At 32.2% G+C, this 19,430-nt stretch overlaps 1 protein-coding gene across 1 annotated transcript; it reads left to right on the top strand.

The window, feature by feature from the left end:
• The first annotated feature begins 16,847 nt into the window (after nt 1-16,847).
• LOC148761651 (ribosomal RNA small subunit methyltransferase NEP1-like) lies at nt 16,848-17,773 on the top strand. The gene is made up of 4 exons (XM_088808680.1): nt 16,848-16,962; nt 17,066-17,130; nt 17,244-17,301; nt 17,616-17,773. Exons 1-4 carry the CDS (start codon nt 16,848-16,850, stop codon nt 17,771-17,773), a joined length of 396 nt encoding a protein of 131 aa, XP_088664806.1.
• Nucleotides 17,774-19,430: the final 1,657 nt, after the last annotated feature.

The raw sequence follows: 19,430 nt of genomic DNA, 5'->3' as shown, positions 1-19,430 counted from the left end.
TTTTATATATGTTTGAAATATTGATTCTCACTGAGACTACCAATTTATATTTGTAGTTACAACTTCTGAACTCTTATGTGTAATGTTAGAAATAGTATCAGATTGTGCCATCATGATCTATTTAGACACATGAGAACATGATTGGTATTGATTTCATTGCTATATATGTCTCATTACATCGAATATGTTACTATGAAAACTTTTATATAGACGATGTATGCTCTCAAACAATACTTATATTTGCTTTAAAATAATTATAGTTTTGATTATGACAAAATGATCAAATTTGCTTGAACTTAAGTGATCCTTCACTACAAGGAAACTGATTTTTTTCGATGAAAAAAATTTTGTTGACATCATTCCGTTGGAAATTTCTAATGGAATTTTGACGAAAATTTCCTTTGACTTTTTAATTTATTTTTTAAAACGTTTAAATGTATTTCATAATGGCATGGTTTTGTTAAAATTTTTAATGGTAAACATGAATGGGAATTACTCTTGATTGTCATATTCTATGAAACTTAAGATTACAAAATGGCGTGAGATCGATCTTTGATGTACCGTCAACTAACTTCTAATGAATTCATTAGAGATGAATTTATAAATGGAGTTAAAGAATTCATTGATTTTGCATTTGCTAACCCTACATTTATGTGGGAGAATAAGATGAGATGCTCTTACTCTCGGTGTAGCAACAATAAGTTTCTAAATTCCAATAAAATGGCAGAGCATATCTTAAAAAAGGGTTTTACTGGTGCTTACACAATATGATGTTTGCATGGGGAACATTATCTTGGACAATCATCAAGAAGTGGAGATAGAGGTGAGCCATATGTTGGTCATGAGGAACATGGGGAATATAAGGACCCTAAAAATGAAGAGAAAATAAAAAATCCATATGCTAAAATGGTTAAGGATGCAATGGTCTGGAAGTTGCTTTCAATTCTAGTCATGATAATGAATCAAGGTTAGTGGAGGAAGATCTAAATCCAAATGCACGTAGCTTTTACTCCTCATTGAGTTATGCGGATGAACCTTTGTGGTTAGGTTACACAAAGTACACAACGCTTTTAGTTATGTCACAACTTATAAATGTTAAATCAAAGTTTAATTTGAGTGAATCATGTTTGGATTGTCTGTTGGAGATAATAAAGAATATGTTGACATTGGATGAAACTTTACCTAGTGACTTTTATAGAATGAAAAAGAAGGTGGCAAGACTTGGACTTGAATATATCCAAATTCATGCTTGTAAAAACAATTGCATCTTATTTTATAAGGAAATTGCTGATTTAGAGCATTGTTTGATATGCGGTCATCTTTAGTATAAACTGATGAAATCAAGTGTCAAAAGGCAGAAGAAAATTCCTTACAAGATTTTGCGTTACTTGCCACTTATACCAAGGCTTTAAAGGCTTTATAAGTTAGGAAAAGCTACCAAAAATATGATGTGGCATACGCAAAACCAAAGTGATGATGGAGTGCTTAGACAACCTGTTGATGGTGAGGCTTGGAAACACTTCAACTGAACACATGAGTTACTTGTAATGGAACCCCAAAATGCCATACTAGAGTTATGTACTAACGGTTTCAATCCTTTTGGACTAACTGTGAAACCTTATTTAGTTTGGCCAGAAATGCTCACTGTGTACAATTTACCTTTATTGATGTGTATGAAACAACCGTACATATTTCTTAATATGGTTATTCTGGGGAAGAAAAGTCCAAGCCAAAACATAGATGTTTTTTTACCGCCTTTGATATATAAGTTGAAAGTATTGTGGATTGAGAGTGTTGTGACATATGATGTCTATTGGAAATAAAATTTTCAAATGAGGGCTGCATTATTATCGACAATTAATGATTTTCCTACTTATGGTATGTTGTTAGCATAGAGCACTCATGGACGATTATCATGTCCTTATTGCATGAAACATTCTAAGCCTTTCATATTGGATCATGGTAAGTAACCTTTTTTTTTTAATTGTCATCGACAATTCTTGCCACCTAATTATTCTTTTAGGAGGCAGAAAGATAAATTTCTTAAGAAAAGAGTTGAGCGAGACTTCTCAATTCCTTAATTATCAGGTGAAGAAATATTGTCACGGTTAAATGCGCTTCCTGATATCCCATTTGGAACAAAATGTGGTGAACAGAAGATTCTGAGTTGCGGTGTAAGTCATAATTGGGTGAAAAAAAGTATATTTTGAGATTTACCTTATTGGCATACATTTCTTATTTGTCACAATTTAGATGTGATGCGTATTTAACATAACGTATTTGAGTATATATTCAACACAATAATGGATGTTAAGGGGAAGACGAAAGACAACTTAAAGACACATTAAGGTTTGAAGGTGTATTGCAAGCATCTAGAATTTGAATTGGTGGAAAATAATGAAAAAATTTTCAAGCCTAAGGTTTCGTACACTTTTAGTAAGAAGGAAAGAAAACTTGTTTGTGCTTGGGTGAAACAATTGAGATTACCTGATAGTTTTGTGTCGAACATATCTCAATGTGTTAACAAGATCGATTGCAAATTTTATGGGGTGAAAAGTCATGATTGTTATTTTTTTTTGCAACGATTGCTCCTAATTGTCGTTCATGATATGGTGCCTCAATTTATTTGGGATGTGATAACTGAGATATCTCTTTTTTCTAGAGATTTATGCTCAATTGAAATACCTGTAGATCACATGGAAGCTTTGGAAGGAGGAATATGTGAAACTATATGGAACTAGAAAAGATCTTTCCTCTCGATTTCTTTGACTCTATGGAGCATTTGCTGATTCATTTACCTTACGAGGCAAAGGTTGGTAGACTTATCCAACATTGATGGATGTATCCATTTGAGAGGTACTATATGTGTTATTTGTTTTCAAATAGATTATTAAAAGAATTTAAGGTACTTATTAAGTTTTATGAATATTATGATGTTTTGGTTTTTGCATGATTTGAAGAAAAAAGTGAAAAATCAAGCCTTTGTTGAAGGATCTATATGCGAGGCTTATATGATTAAGGAAATCTCTTCGTTTTGCTCATTATATTTTGAACCCGCTATGTGAACAAGGCTAAATTGAGTGACACGTAATGATGATGGGGGAGACGTGGACTCTCTTGGTCGTCTTTCGATTTTCACTCATCTTAGACGAGCTTTTGGTCCACTAGATAAATCTTGATTTTTAGATAAGGATGAGTTTTATGCAGTTGAGCTATATGTTTTAATGAATTACGAAGAGATCCTCCCATATATTGAGTAAGTACCATTCTACCATAAACCCAAATGACTGATCATAAGAATGAACTTAATTTATAAATTGTGGATATGATGATAGGATATTTGACGAAATAGGGAAAAAAGATGTTGTGCATATATCGAAAGATGAATTGGAGAAAGTATGTGATACAAGATTCGTGAAATGGTTTAAAGAATATGTAAGTTTATGTAAATTAAAAGTGAACTTTTAATAACAATTATGCATTACTTATGTAAATTAACCATTCTTGGTCTTGTATTACATCTTGGTAGGTTACAAAATGTAGGGATGAAATTGATCCATGTACACTTGAAATCTCTCTTGGTCCAAGATATATGATAAGATGTTACCAAGGATACTTTGTAAATGGTTTCAAGTTTCACACCCTAGATTATGGGCACAATCATAAGACAATGAATAGTGAGGTATGAATAAAATGGAGTTTTTACAATGATTATGAGCGTAACTTTTATGGTATCTTGGTGGATATAATCGACTTGGAGTATTTTGGTATAAAAAACAGAGTTATGCTATTTAAGTGTCATTGGTTTGACATTGAAAAAGGTATTAAGGTAGACCCTTTTCATGATCTTGTTGAAATTAAATACAACTTGATTCTTGCTACTAATGAACCATTTGTTTTAGTTGGACAAGCTCACCAAGTTTAGTATGGTAGTTATCTATCAACCAAAAGAGATTGACATGATTAGTGGGTAATATTTAAAACAAAAGCTAAGAATATATTTCACCTTCCTAGGAGTGGAGATAGAGAAAATGATATTGATTTGAATGAAGAAGTATTCCAAGAAGATGATATATCTATTCCAATTAATGTTACTCCCTCAAAAAAACTTGATAACACTACAGTTTTAGCAAGTGGTGATTATGAAGAGGTTAATCTCTTGATTGAGGATGAAGAAGATGTCATGCAAGGAGATGAAGATGGAAAAGATGACATGGAAGGAGATGAAGGAGAAGTTGAAGGTGAAGATGATGAAACTTTTAGTGGCGATAATGATAATAATGAAAAGCATGAGTTTGCTTATTCTGAAAGTAATTGATAATGGTAAACATATATGTTATTGGTTTTGTATCTTTTGTTACATAGTTGTTTAACTTAGTTATTAATATTGAAATATCTTGACATGTTATAAAATTATTATAGTTTATATTTTCAATTGTTGAAATGAATACTTAGTAATGACATCTTGTATTGAACACATGATTAGGAATTACTCTTGATTGTTGTAATTTAATGATTTTTATAGTTTGTTTCAATTTGTTAACATTTGCATATGAATTTTTTATAAATAATATTATAGGAACGATGGTTAAAGGGAAGCATTCAAAATCAAAACCTAGAGCAACAAATGCCTTTGGAATTATGTCGTTGCATGCAAATACTAGTGTATTTACTGATCCATTCACTGAACCATAGATGTAGTAAGTTAATGATGTGCCCTTGGAGTCACCCTATTCGTTGTGCATCTGCTCACGATTCTCAAGGATCCACATCCATTGATTTAGGTGCAAGTGGAGATGGTACATCCTTAAGGTCAAGGGTAAAGGCCTGGTGTAGGATTACAGACTCTTATAGATCCATCCAAAAGATTGCATGTAACTCCTATTGGAGAGAGGTATGTTATGTTGTATTACAATGATATAGTTATATTCATGATATCTTTTACTATGTAATAATTTTCTTTTATCTTGTACAAGTACTTTTTCAAGTGAGGGGTCATGGCTATAATAACAAAGATTATAAAAAATCACTTCCATAGTCTATGGCCGACATGGAAGAAAGTCCTTAATGACGTAAAGGAGTTAATGTTTAAAATATTTCAAGTACTATGTTTGTTATTCAATTAAATTAGAACTTTTTGTTTTCAATTAATTTGTATCAATTTTTTATTTACTTTATTATTTTAATGTAGGAAAATGTGTATGGCCTACAAATCAAGATGTTTTGGTTCGACGGATATGGGATAAAATTTGTTCTGATGGGTTAAGAGACATGCTTTCAGAAGAGAGGAATAAAGCAACGACAGAAGCTAATATAAACAACATTAGGGATTGCAAAGGCATATCAAGGGAATGGATTACAAATGAAATCTGGGATGTTCTTATCAATACGGTATGGGTTACATAAGAATGGAAAAACAAATCGAGCAAAGCAAGGCAAATCGTTGAATGCCAAAAGAATGAAGCATTTTGAAGCACACTAGCAGTTCAGTTTCATTCATTGTTCATTCAAAAAGGATGGTTTGAATTAATCTTGGCATTTATATGTATGGTTTTCTTTCAAATTAAGTTTAATTTGTGTGTTTAGTAGTTTGACTTTGGTTTTTCCTGACATGTTATTTATATATACGGATTATGATTGAGTATATATAATTATAAATAAATGCAGGCAATTGAGATGGAACGAGATGTTAGCCTTTTGGAAGTGTTCAAGCTCAAATCTTGATAAGTAAGAACACAATATTTCACAATATGATGTCTCTTTTTCGTTGTTGGACTTGGGTACCTTTTTAGTATAGGTATATAATAGCACGTTTAGCTTTATGTTTATATTTGTTTAACATTTTTAGATATTGTGTGTTTATGATGATTTTTAATTGTATGAACTTGACTTTTGAATTTTGTTTTTTAATGCGTGTTTCTCTTATAAATTTTAAATGTGAATTATGGATGTCAATTGATAATTTATTATCGAAATTTTAGTTGGTTGAAAAGGCTTTATGGACAGAACATTATGTTAGAAATTACTAAAGGAATTTCTGTTAGAAATGCATCATTGACGAAAAATTCTTTCAAAAATTTCCAACAGAATTTTTCGTTGGAAATGCATTTTCAATGGAAATTTCATGAGAAATTTCCAACATAATTGTTACGATCCAAATTTTGGGCTGTGATTGGTGCATGGACCCAATGAGCATAGCCACTAAATCCAAGTAAGCCTATTTATATAACCTGCTCATCAATCTATTGAGTATTCCTAAAGTCACATTTCATGATCTCAACTGTAAGTACTTGAATGATGTTCTACCATGATCAAATATTCGCATGTATATATATATATTACCCCAAAATGGTGCTAACCATCGCCAACTCATAATGGCGTTACCATTCAAAGTATATATATACATATATATTGTCTAAGACAAGTATCTTAAAATTTTACATTTCGTTTATCTATACATATAGCATAAAGACACTCGACTTTCAGCGGAGCGACCTTGGCGAAGGTACAACTATTGAATGCCGAGATACCTACCAAAGAGACGAGTCCACGTGGACACCTTGACCTAGGTTCCAACTACCTCTTGATCTGAAAACATGAAGTTGAAAACTATGAGTACGAACTCAGTGAGTAAACATAGGAAGGGAATAAGCAATTGATAAGGAAAATTTAAAAATCATGAGGCATTTGTTTTGAAAACAATGCAGTTTAGTTTAATTTCTTCCCTAAACCCCGTGTTTCGAACATTGGTAAATAAACTCTTCGTGTTGCAAATACCCATGCTCAATCATGAAGATAAAAGAGTGAAGAAAAATTATATTTAAAATTGAGCAAGGTAGCAACATGACAACATGTTTCTTGTTACAGCAAAAGGCATTCTCGGTTTGTATATATTTTTATTTTTCAAGAATATCTCCCATTACAGAAGTCCAATTGACATGCTTGTTAGGTCATTAGAAAGCTAAGAGGTAGGGCTACGACTTTAATGTTTACCACTTTGCCTAGTTCTGTCAAATCCTGCTTTGTAAAATAATTATAATGTCATTCACATGCTCGATAAAATGTTTGTATATTTAGAAAGTTCGAAAAATCGTTAAAAGACGATATTGCCCCTAATGGTACCATTGAGTCGATTAAACCTCGAACTAGTTCAATTAGGAATTTTAAGGTGAAATTAAGAGTTTCACAGTTCAGGGATGACTCAAAATTGTAATTCGGAGTTCGAGGATCAATTCGGAGTCAAACCAAAATTTTCACTATTTAGGGGTAAAATCGTAATTTTTCCACCCACGGATAAAATTTGAGATTTTGAGAGAATTTAGATCACATTTGACAAATTGGAGAATGGTATGAGTATAAGGGATGAAAAATATATCTATGGGCAATTTTTCATTTTTTGGGGCAAAAATGTAATTTTTCACTTTACGGGGGCAAAAGTGTAATTTTTAAAAATTTACTCCACCAAAACTTTGAAAGAATCTAGAAATTTCATGGAAGACATTGATAAGTGAAGAGGATTGAGTGGTAGAAAAAGATATTCAAAAAGATGGCTTGAAAAAATAAAATAATAAAATATTCAAAAGGTAAATAAAATAATAATATTTTATTAAGCCTATTAAAAGGCTTGAAAATTCCAGAATTCTTCATTGGAAGGGTCAGCCAAAACCAGCAGGAGAGAGAGAGAAATAAGAACAAACCCTAGAGTGAGAAAATTCAAAGAAAAAGTGTGATTTTTCAAGGAATCAAGTGTTTAAAGGTATGATTTTCAAGCTAGGCTTAAGATTTGTCATTTCCATGCATTTCTCCTTATTTTCCATGGTTAAATTATGTGTTTTGATGATGGATTCAAATCTGATCATATGGGTTTAGAGAGAGAAAGTTGTTAGATTAATTTGATTTTGAACTATATTAGTGTTTAGTGTTAGTTTAGCATATTTATGAGTAAACAACAAGAAAAATATTCATTTTCTTCATGAATTTCTCTAGGCCGAATCTAGCCAATGGTGTGTGAGGATGAAGTTGACTTTATTTTAAGAGAATTAGATGGAAAAATGATGAATTATGAGGTTGGATATTAAATGAGAATTTTTGGTGCAAAAAATTGAAATTTTTACCCACTAGGGGTAAAAGCATAATTTGTGGTCCGAACTGATAAATTGAACCACATTCACAGTCATTGAGGTATTGTGGATATAATTGGATAATTGAAATTGGAATGGATGGAATTGGAGTTGAATTGAAGATTTTAGAAATTTACATCGTGTATAGGCGAGTTAGGTCGGACATTGTGATTAAGCAATTGTCCAAACATTTCACACCCTATCTAGTGCATACTCATGGATAAGAACCTGAAATAATATATATTGATTTGATACAAATTATTGAATTTTTTGTGTCATGTATTGTGGATAGGTGGTGAGCTATCTGATACGGGTAAAAGACTATACCCGAGGATCGAGAATAGGAGTATATCTACTCCTAGTACAGTGAGTAAACTTACTATCATCTTAATTATCTAGACTAGATTTATTTAATTGTGTGATTTTATGAAAAAATGGTTTAATTGAAAAATTATTGTGTTTTATGGGAAAATGGGATTTTATAAAATAACTTTATAAAATTTTTGAAAATTTAATAATGATTTCAAAAATAGAGTAATTGGAGACCTATACTATGATTGTGTTGTTTATCCATGATTCTACATTAAATGGCTTATGATAAATATGGGTATGATTGGTTATTTTTATGATTTAAAGAATATGTGAACTGCTTTGATTTGCCTTGAATGTGTTAAGTGAGCCATATCATACTATTGTGATTTTATTGATTGGTGGATTATAAAGTGGGCACTGCAGTGACGGAGGTTCTGTGGGCCAGCCTAATTATAGGGGCACGGTTCCCAATTATTGAGCTTAACTCAATTGGAGAAGCGCGTAGGATAACTCTCGAGGTAGGATTTGAGTACACTTCACGTTGCTCACCACGTGAAACTGAGACTCAGCCAACGCTGAGGAACGGCTGTGTTGTCATAGGTGAAATGTGTTTATGTGTGTGACAATAAACAGCCTTGGCGGTCTCGGTAAGATGCCTTCGTGGGGTATCCCCGAGAATGGATTTTTGGCAAGGGCCAAGTTTTTGAAAAGTACATAAGCCATGTTGAGTAATTGGATGAAATCCAATTATTTATATGGATTGGGATGAATTATTTTAATTGTCTCATATTACTTGGCTTTAGATTATTTTGATAATGTCTGTCTACTCACTGGGATTTTATAACCTCACCCCTTCTTTCTATACATTTTTCAAGCTCAGAATAGGCAGTAGACTGTCAATTGCATCGAGAAGTAAATTTCGGAGTTGCATCCTATAAAGCAAGGTTATAGACTTAAACCTTCTCAATTATTTGGGGGCCCACGTGTCATTGTAATTTAAATTGCATACTCCAGTTTTCTATATTACAGTATGTATAAATTTATTTTGTTTTTATGTGCAGAAAATTAATTTTTGATGTTTCAAAAATATATATATATATATATATATATATATTGTTTTACATTAAAATAGATTATTTTAATTAATATTTTAATTTTATTTTATTATAAAAAAAAGAGAGAGGAATGGAAAAACTGGTACAAAAGCCTTGCGAGGTCTCGAAAGGCATTCGGGGGAAGAATGTCTGTCGAGACTTCGTGACGGTTGTCACGGGCTCGATGGGAGTTTCGGGCCCTGACAATTTGTGTGGTATCAGAGCATGGTTTAAAGATCAAAGATTTTGGTTTTAAAGTTTTGGATTTTAAAGTTGTTTTAAGAAATCCACACTGACACTGCGTGGCCCCGAGTTAAGTTAAGTCGAATAGAATGCATGAGTCTGCATATAGAGACCTGCTTATTTTCAAGGTGTATAAGAGATTAAGTGATTGTCGTTAGGCATTCTCCCCCAGGCTGTGGGAGCGATGTAAGTAAATGGCAAGAGAAAAAAAAGGGAAAACTTAAAACAGACTCGAAAAAGGATCAAGATCATAATGATCCTAAAGATGTTTAGTGCCTTGTTGAAGCTTGTGATACTGTAATCCTAGACAGAGGTAGTATAAGAAGGATAATAACCCTCTGTATAAAAGGCTTAAGAGTTGACTTTTGTCTTGTATAATATAAACGGATGATGGAGTAGTTGTTTAAATGACAAAAGGAGTATAAAAATCTTTTAGTATGACAAAGGTAGATTAGTAATATAAGTATTGAGGATGAATAATTATCTTAGTGGCAAGATCGATTATTTTAAATAAGTATTGAAGGTTGAAATAGGAAGCCATTAATGGTTCCAGCAATTATGAGATTTAATAACGATTAAACCTTGCAGTACTATGAATTGATCACCAGTTAACGGGGTTAAGTCAAGGATTATAAATTTGAGTATGGTGGGAATTAGAAGATGATACCGTAAAATTTTAAGATGAGGAATATAATCGGTTACGACTATGAGAATAGTGGGATACTATCAATAATGAATCATTAAGCGTGTGATGAAGTTGTGATCTATTGAACCATATGGGAAGACTGTCCTAAGGTGGGACATAGGACATGAGGATTTTTGGAGATGCTTATAGAGGGAGATATAAATTGTAAAGTATGTTTTCCCCCACAAGTTTTAATTTATTTGAGAAATTATCATGGTAAAGATATGTGAATATTGATAATGAAATATGCCCTAAGGGATGACGGTGGCATATCATATAGATAATATAGATATGTTGGGGTCAGTATCCCGATCATGCATCTGTGATAGAAAATTTACTTTGCTAATTATGGTATAGACTCAAAAAGGAGCCAAGCCGTTGAGAATGACTAAGGTAGTAACTCCAAAAGTAAAAGATTTGTTTTAATTAAGTAGATTCCAACGGCTACATTGAAATAAATTACCTTGTGGAGCATTAAGATCAATAATGTATTGATCAAAGTCAAATCTTAAGAAATAAAGAGGATGAGAGATTAATGAGAAGGGACATCAATGCTAAGTAATGAATTTGTGAATAAAGGATTACGACGGTGGCATAGAAAATGAGTATTATAAAGGATTACTATAAGGATTTATAATTCTTGTATTAACTCAGTTGAATGAAAAGTGATTAAATGAAGCAACTCTTGTGGTAAACAGCGAAATAGTGGAATTGACGTAGAGTCTTGTTTATAGTCATTGACTGCAGCACCGATTATAGACAAGAGGCTGCGTAGACTCTTTATCTTGAGAAACCACTTAGTATAATCCTAAATGACATAAAGACTCATGATCGAGAGGATTATTGCTGATCAAATTCTAAAGGGTAATAATAGATATAAGTGAAGTATTCAAGTTGAGTTGGAAATAAATACGAGGAGAAACTCAAGATTCCCTATAAAGGAGATAACATGAGAAGTTGAGTATCGAATAAAAGATTATACCCCGCCTTTTCTTTGAGTTGATAAGTGAAATTTTGAGGACAAAATTTTATTTTAAAGGGGGTAGTGTTGTCAAACCCTGCTTTGTAAAATAATTATAATGTCATTCACATGCTCGATAGAATGTTTGTATATTTAGGAAGTTCGAGAAATCGTTAAAAGACGATATTGCCCCTAATGGTAACATTGAGTCGATTAAGCCCCGAACTAGTTCAAATAGGAATTTTAAGATGAAATTAAGAGTTTCACAGTTCAGAGATGACTCAAAATGGTAATTCGGAGTCAAACCGAAATTTTTACTATCTAGGGGCAAAATCATAATTTTTCCACCCGCAGACAAAATTTGAGATTTTGAGAGAATTTAGATCACATTTGACAAATTGGAGAATGGTATGAGTATAAGGGATGAAAAATATGTCTATGAGCAATTTTTCAGTTTTTGGGGCAAAAATGTAATTTTTCACTTTACGAGGGCAAAAGTGTAATTTTTAAAAATTTACTCCACCAAAACTTTGAAAAAGTCTAAAAATTTCATGGACGACATGGATAAGTGAAGAGGATTGAGTGGTAGAAAAAATAAAATAATAAAATATTCAAAAGGTAAATAAAATAATAATATTTTATTAAGCCTATTAAAAGGCTTGAAAATTCCAGAATTCTTCATTGGGAGGGTCAGCCAAAACCAGCAGGAGAGAGAGAGAAATAAGAACAAACCCTAGAGTGAGAAAATTCAAAGAAAAAGTGTGATTTTTCAAGGAATCAAGTGTTTAAAGGTATGATTTTTCAAGCTTAGCTTAAGATTTATCATTTCCATGCATTTCTCCTTATTTTCCATGGTTTAATTATGTTTTTTGGTGATGGATTCAAATCTGATCATATGGGTTTAGAGAGAGAAAGTTGTTAGATTAATTTGATTTTGAACTATGTTAGTGTTTAGTGTTAGTTTAGCATGTTTATGAGTAAAACAATAAGAAAAATATTTATTTTCTCCATGAATTTCTCTAGGCCGAATCTAGCCAATGGTGTGTGAGGATGAGATTGACTTTATTTTAAGAGAATTAGATGGAAAAATGATGAATTATGAGGTTGGATATTAAATGAGAATTTTTGGTGCAAAAAATTGAAAATTTTACCCACTAGGGGTAAAAGTGTAATTTATGGTCCGAACTGATAAATTGAACCACATTCATAGTCATTGAGGTATTGTGGATATAATTGGATAATTGAAATTGAAATGGATGGAATTGGAGTTGAATTGGAGATTTTAGAAATTTACACTGTGTATAGGCGAGTTAGGTCAGCCACTGTAATTAAGCGATTGTCCAAACATTTCACACCCTATCTAGTGCATACGCATGGATAAGAGCCTGAAATAATATATATTGATTTGACAAAAATTATTGAATTTTTTGTGTGTGACAATAAACAACCTTGGCGGTCTCGGTAAGATGCCTTCGCGGGGTATCCCCGAGAATGGATTTTTGGCAAGGGCCAAGTTTTTGAAAAGTACATAAGCCATGTTGAGTAATTGGATGAAATCCAATTATTTATATGGGTTGGGATGAATTATTTTAATTGTCTCCTATTACTCGGCTTTAGATTATTTTGATGATGTCTGTCTACTCCCTGGGATTTTATAATCTCACCCCTTCTTCCTATACATTTTTCAGGCTCAGAATAGGCAGTAGACTGTCAATTGCATCGAGAAGTAAATTTCGGAGTTGCATCCTAGAAAGTAAGGTTATAGACTTAAACCTTCTCAGTTATTTGGGGGCCCAAATGTCATTGTAATTTAAATTGCATACTCTAGTTTTCCATATTATAGTATGTATAAATTTATTTTGTTTTGATGTGCAAAAAATTAATTTTTGATGTTTCAAAAAAAAAAAATATATATATTGTTTTTACATTAAAATAGATTATTTTAATTAATATTTTTATTTTATTTTATTATAAAAAAAAGGAGAGGAATGGAAAAATTGGTACAAAAGCCTTGCGAGGTCTGGAAAGGCATTCGAGGGAAGAATGTCTGTCGAGGCTTCGTGACGATTGTCACGGGCTCGATGGGAGTTTCGGGTCGTGATAAGTTCTGACCGGAAGATGGTCAAAATCATTGTCAAAGTGATAGCACTACACCACCACCCGAGAGTTTTTGGCTGTAACGAGAATCCATTTTCGCTATAGCCAAATTCCTTGCTGCAATAAACATCAATTTGAAAATACTTAACAACTTTCACTGTTCAACATGCAAGATTCCACATACATTACAATCACGTACTATATTCATAAACTTTCTACTACGCATGTATATACATATATATATATAAACACGAATACCACCACCTCCCTCAGCCAACATGCACTCCCCACACGCACATCATTACCGGCATGTGCACTGCCACTCCGCACATGCACAGTTGTAAGTGTCACAACATCGTCATTCGACCGGCATATGCACTGCCCACTCTACATATGCACGGTTGTAGCTGTCACAACATCATCATTCAACCGGCATATGCACTGCCCACTCCGCACATGCACAGTTACATCAATTACACAAAATTACTTAGCAATACATATCATATATTTTGTTATACACATCAGCATCATATAAAGGTACAGAGATTCATCACAATCATGTTCCACATCACCAAAAACATTTCACTAAAGGCTTGTTCCCATGCATTTTATAGAAAAACAATTAGAATGTCTCAATCAACCACATGTGCCTTAATCCCAAAACATTTTATGCAAGTTCACTCACCGGTATTTGTTGAATCTTTACTTGACTCCAACCTCCACTAATGGTCCAAATGGAACTATGGGGCCTTGTTGGGACCTATCATCACAACAACATCACAACCAACCTGATTTGCATAATTATATTTCTAAAAGCTATCCACTAAATCATGTTCTGCTAGTTGTTTTTAACTAGCTTCCATCTACTATCAAGTGACTATATATTTTCACTATTCTAGTCACACTACAATGAATAACCCACCTCAACTACAAAACACTCACCGATCTAGCCGCTAGCCATTCTTAACAACTTAAAAAAAATCAACTCAATTTCACTACTCACCTTAGTAGCTTTGTAATTGAATTTCTTTCCCAAAAGCTTTCAAACTATCATGAAAATCTCACTTTCTCTCTCTAAAACGTCCAACTAGTGAGAGAGTGTAATAAGGAAAGGTTTTTGAGGGTTTTTATGGTGAGAAAGTAGAAGAGCACAAAGAACTTTGGGAAAGGGTACATAAAAACATGAAAAATCGAGGTTAACTCAAGGAAATATATGGAAATTCAAGGCAAGCTTCCATTGGGGGGTGAAAGAACGTGGGAGAGGAAGTGCTGAAAATTTGAAGAACATCCTAGAAACTTAGATTTTTATGGCTTAAGTTTATCCATTTCTAGCAAAATTACCAAAATGCCCTTAACTATGTCATTTTGTTTTTTCCATTGCTTTTATGCAATCCTTTTACTTCTTTAACACTAAGACAAGGTCCATAAGGGTTTAGAAATACTCAGGTTCATGAAACTTAAAAATTTCAACCCGAGATGTAAAATGACCGTTTTACCCCTACCGTAAAAATTATCGGTATTTCTATCTTCTTCATTATCTTATCCTCATTCATTCATTCCTTAGGCCTACTTGGACCTTAATAACATTAGAAAACTAAATTTTAGGGGCTGACCAGGAGAAATGACGAAATTACCCCTAGTTCGTATTATCGCGTCTACTGCTAGTTACGAGTCAATAGGGGTTAAGGTCTCACAAGAATTCTATGGGAAATGCTTTTTAACGAAAAATTTTGTTAGCATTTTCTTACAAAATTTATGGAATTATGTCAGAAATGCATTTCCAATGAAAATTTTGTCAAAAATATTCGACAAAAGTTTCAATTTCATTGGAAATTTTCAATAGAATTCCGTGAGAAATGCTTTTCCAACGAAAAATTTTGTTGGAAATTTCTGTCAGAATTCCATGGGAAATGGTTTTCCAACGGAATTGATGGATTATGCACTTTTTTTGATGTAATTTTCTGACGGAATTGTCTGTTGGAAATTTTCGACGGAAAGTTCCGATAATGCTTTTACTGATGGAATTTTCAACTAATTTTTCTGTTGAAAATCAGTCAAAAAAATGAATTTCCAATGGAATTTTAACTTTTTTCAATGAAAAATTCCATCAGAAAAAGCTTGATTTTTGGTAGTGCTTGATACATTCTTGAAAATTTTAACTCTCATACATTTGCACTTATATAATTACAAGCATGATTATCTTGGTTGTGTGATTTCTTGAAGTTATTAAACTCCCTCACACACACACACTTCATAAATGTCTACAATCTTGAATGACTTAATTGTATAAGTATTAAACTTTCTTGAACAAGGTTTCATAATCTCCCTAACATTCACTCTTGAGATGTTAAAGTTGAAAAATAAGTTCACAAGTGGTGGAGTTTTTCAATATAATTGATCTTCACAACAACAAGGTTATCTCAAGACAAGAAATTCATTCTCAACGCAATATTTGATTGCAAGGAAAATATGGTCAAAATTACGAATTAAAATGACAAAGAATTTTGAGTAGACAAAGTTCCAACTGATATTAAAGTAAGGCAAATCGATCTAGAGGCCGAATGGGTGAGAAAATATGAAAATACACAGCCATATTCGATCCCATAAGAGAGGTAGTCGATCTTATGGCGGCTTGGACATGAAATCTGACTTTTGAGAAGCCTTAGTCAATCCTCAGAGAAAGATAGTCGACTATCCATGTCCAGAAATCAAAAGTGCATGCTCTCGGGAAGAGAATAGAGTAAAGGATGATCATACTCAACTATAGAAGCCTAATTTAAAAATTTAAAGAACTGTAGTTGATCCTAGGAGCATTATAGTCGATCCTAAGGCATCAGTAATGACTAGATTTATTGCAAACTTGTGTCTAACTCCAAGATTCTTGTCTAATTCATCTCCAACGGCTCTACAACTTCCTCAACTATAAAAAAGACCATTTGGAAGCATTTCAAAGTGAGGAAGAAGAAAGAAAAATACCAAACTAGATTGTATTCCTCTCCAGAAAAATACCAAACTTGATTGTATTCCTCTCCCCATGTTTTAGAAGCGGAAGCTTTTGAATTCTGATGAAGATGATAATTTCCTAAGGAAACAAGGGAAGAACCTTGATGATTATTGGCCTGATATTGTTTTAGAGGTCCGTTGGTTGATCATCAATTTTTCAGTCTTATCATGTTGTCATCTTGCTTTGCTTAACGGGTTTTTATCCCTTTTTTACATGGTTTTTATCCCTTTTTACATGCTTTGCTATCTATGAGAAAACTGACGACGGACTTCTCTTTCAAGTCGAACCACACTTTCGTATTCCTAGAACACACGAACGCTTTTATGGCATCATGCTGGAGCTGTTGGAAAGAAAACGTGTACGAGTCCCAGAGACAAATGAAGTGATTATTCAACAACTTGACGGGCCTTTGACACAGTATTTACCTTCCAACTCTCGTATAGTTGGTGAGTTTCATGCCTTTGTTTTTTCCTTTTGAGTTGAATGTTTGGGATAACTAATTAGAGAATAGCATTGCGGGAATTAAAGCAGGACTCTCTTACAATGCAGAAAAAGTGATGGATATAAATGATTATCTTTCGACTATGGCTGATGATGTAACCCCTATTTTCGTGGTATGTTTGTTGTTTTTTAGCTTTTCAGCCTAGGTTTTATACCTCCCAGCTTTATGTTATAATTATTGAAGATGGAAAACGTCATGCTTGTTTCTGCTTAAATGTTTGTGCAGATGGGTGCAATGGTTCGTGGGAAAGTTAACAAGGCTGGCACAGATAATTATATTTCAAGTAAGTTTTCATGCAAATGGATTGTTTGACTAGTTTTTCATGTGTAAAGACAGAAGGATTGATGGAACACAGAAGAATTTTCTTGTAATGATATCAAATGAGCTGGAAATTATTCTTTTCCTTTTCCTGATTATATAGTAGATTGTTGAATGAAGAGAGGCTTTATATTTTCGTGCTATTATCTGTTTTTGCAAATTGTTAAAGACCAAGTGTTGTGGTCTTTTGTGATTGATTTAATCAAGTAATTATCATACATATATGGTGCTTAATAAGATGGGATGTTTCTAATTTTCATGTTGTTTCTGCTGATTGAGGATCATATACTTGCTATAGCTCTGAAATGTATAATGTTTTTGCTGCTGATCAAGGCAAGCCGTGGTTTCTTGTTGCAGTTTCTAATTATCCATTGAGTGCGGCATACAGTACAGCATTGGTCTTCATAGCACTGGCAAACAAGTGGGAGCTCCACTAGTAAGTAGTAATGGTGGATGATTACGTTTTTCTTTCCATTTTGATCAATACTCATCATGTGTTTAACTTAAAGTGGTGATAGATCTTTATCACACTTTATGGCAATCTAGACTCTGGTAATGCCTTCTCTCTATCTTAAAGTGGCGATAGAGAGAAAATTAAATAAAAAAAAAACCACACTTCATGTATATATATTTTTAAGAATTTTTAAAATGACAATTTAAAATTCACTACAATATATCCAATCTGAACTTTAAATAAATTTGTAAGCTTTTCTTTTTGGGCCATTGCAACTTGTAGGCCTTAGCAATGGTAATAAAAATACTATAATAATAAGGCATCCCAATTTTTATGTGGTACCCTTTATTGTCTAATGTATTACATAAGAAATCATGACACTCAATTTTCACGTATCAGATAAATTTTATTATTATTAATTTATAATTGTTATTGAAAATATAATTAATAATATTTATTTAAAATAATAATTTAAAAATAAAATGAACAATAGTATTTTATTTTTGGTAATGATTTTTTTACATATAAATAGATAGATACATTAAATAGTTATCAGCTTCCAAGTTGGATCCTGTTATTATAAAATTCAATATTAGCAAGTTCACTTAAATTTTGTTCAATTTATTCTTTTTAATGCTGAATTTTGTTCAATTTAATTCCTTTGGTGGCACAAAAATTTTTTGGGAAACATTTTTTTTAAGTCTGTTACGTCATCACTGCTATGTCAACATGTCGATGCCATGTCAGCAAATTTTAACACATTAGCATAACGTTAGCAACAGTAACGATAAGATTAGACAATGTTAGGGAGAGGGACTCAATCGCACAAAATTTTAAAGTCGAGATTAAATAAACCAGTTTTGGCTAGATGTGCTAAATTGACAAAAACACCATAATAAAGGGACGTATTGGATACTTTGACCATACAATAATCAATGAAATATAATAAACTATAGTTATATCAAAAGTTAATACTTTTTGTTTATTTATATAATTTAATTCAACTAACTAATATTATGCATAAGCCAAAAAGAGATTTTAATCAATTTTGATAATACAAGCAATTACACAAAAATCAAATTCAATGTTAAGCAAAGTTGAGGAAAACTCGTGCAAAACTATGCAAAACCCGTGCATTAATTAGCTAATAAAATATTATAGGAAATCTATCCATTTAGGTATAAGAATTATGACAAAATTCATGGATATGTTTTTAGATTTTAATTAATGAATGATGGTCATTCAATTTAAAGAACTGAATAATTAGACTAAGGCTTATATAAGTATTTAACAATTACATGTTAATAAAAACTTGTCTTTTGTCCTAAAACAATTCTTTTCGACTTTTCAACTTTTTGGCTAGTAACAATTAAAGATATCAATAATAAAGGAGATAAAAAAGTAACAATTATCAAGTAAATTATATTAATAAATCATAAGATTTATATTTAGTAGATGGTATGTGTCTAATAACACCATTATTTTTTTACGATTAATGCAGAATTTTAATTTTTGATACAATAACAACAATAATTATTTAATATAAAAGCTAAAGATCTACCACAAGAAAATTATAGATTAAGATACACATACCTCAAAAATGATTCAAGTACCTCATTTCCAAAAAGAATTAAATTATA

This window comes from Theobroma cacao, chromosome 7, assembly GCF_053813885.1.
Source record: "Theobroma cacao isolate CCN51 chromosome 7, ASM5381388v1, whole genome shotgun sequence".
In the NCBI taxonomy this organism is placed as follows: domain Eukaryota; kingdom Viridiplantae; phylum Streptophyta; class Magnoliopsida; order Malvales; family Malvaceae; genus Theobroma; species Theobroma cacao.
This window is presented reverse-complemented; position numbering and strand designations above follow the sequence as displayed.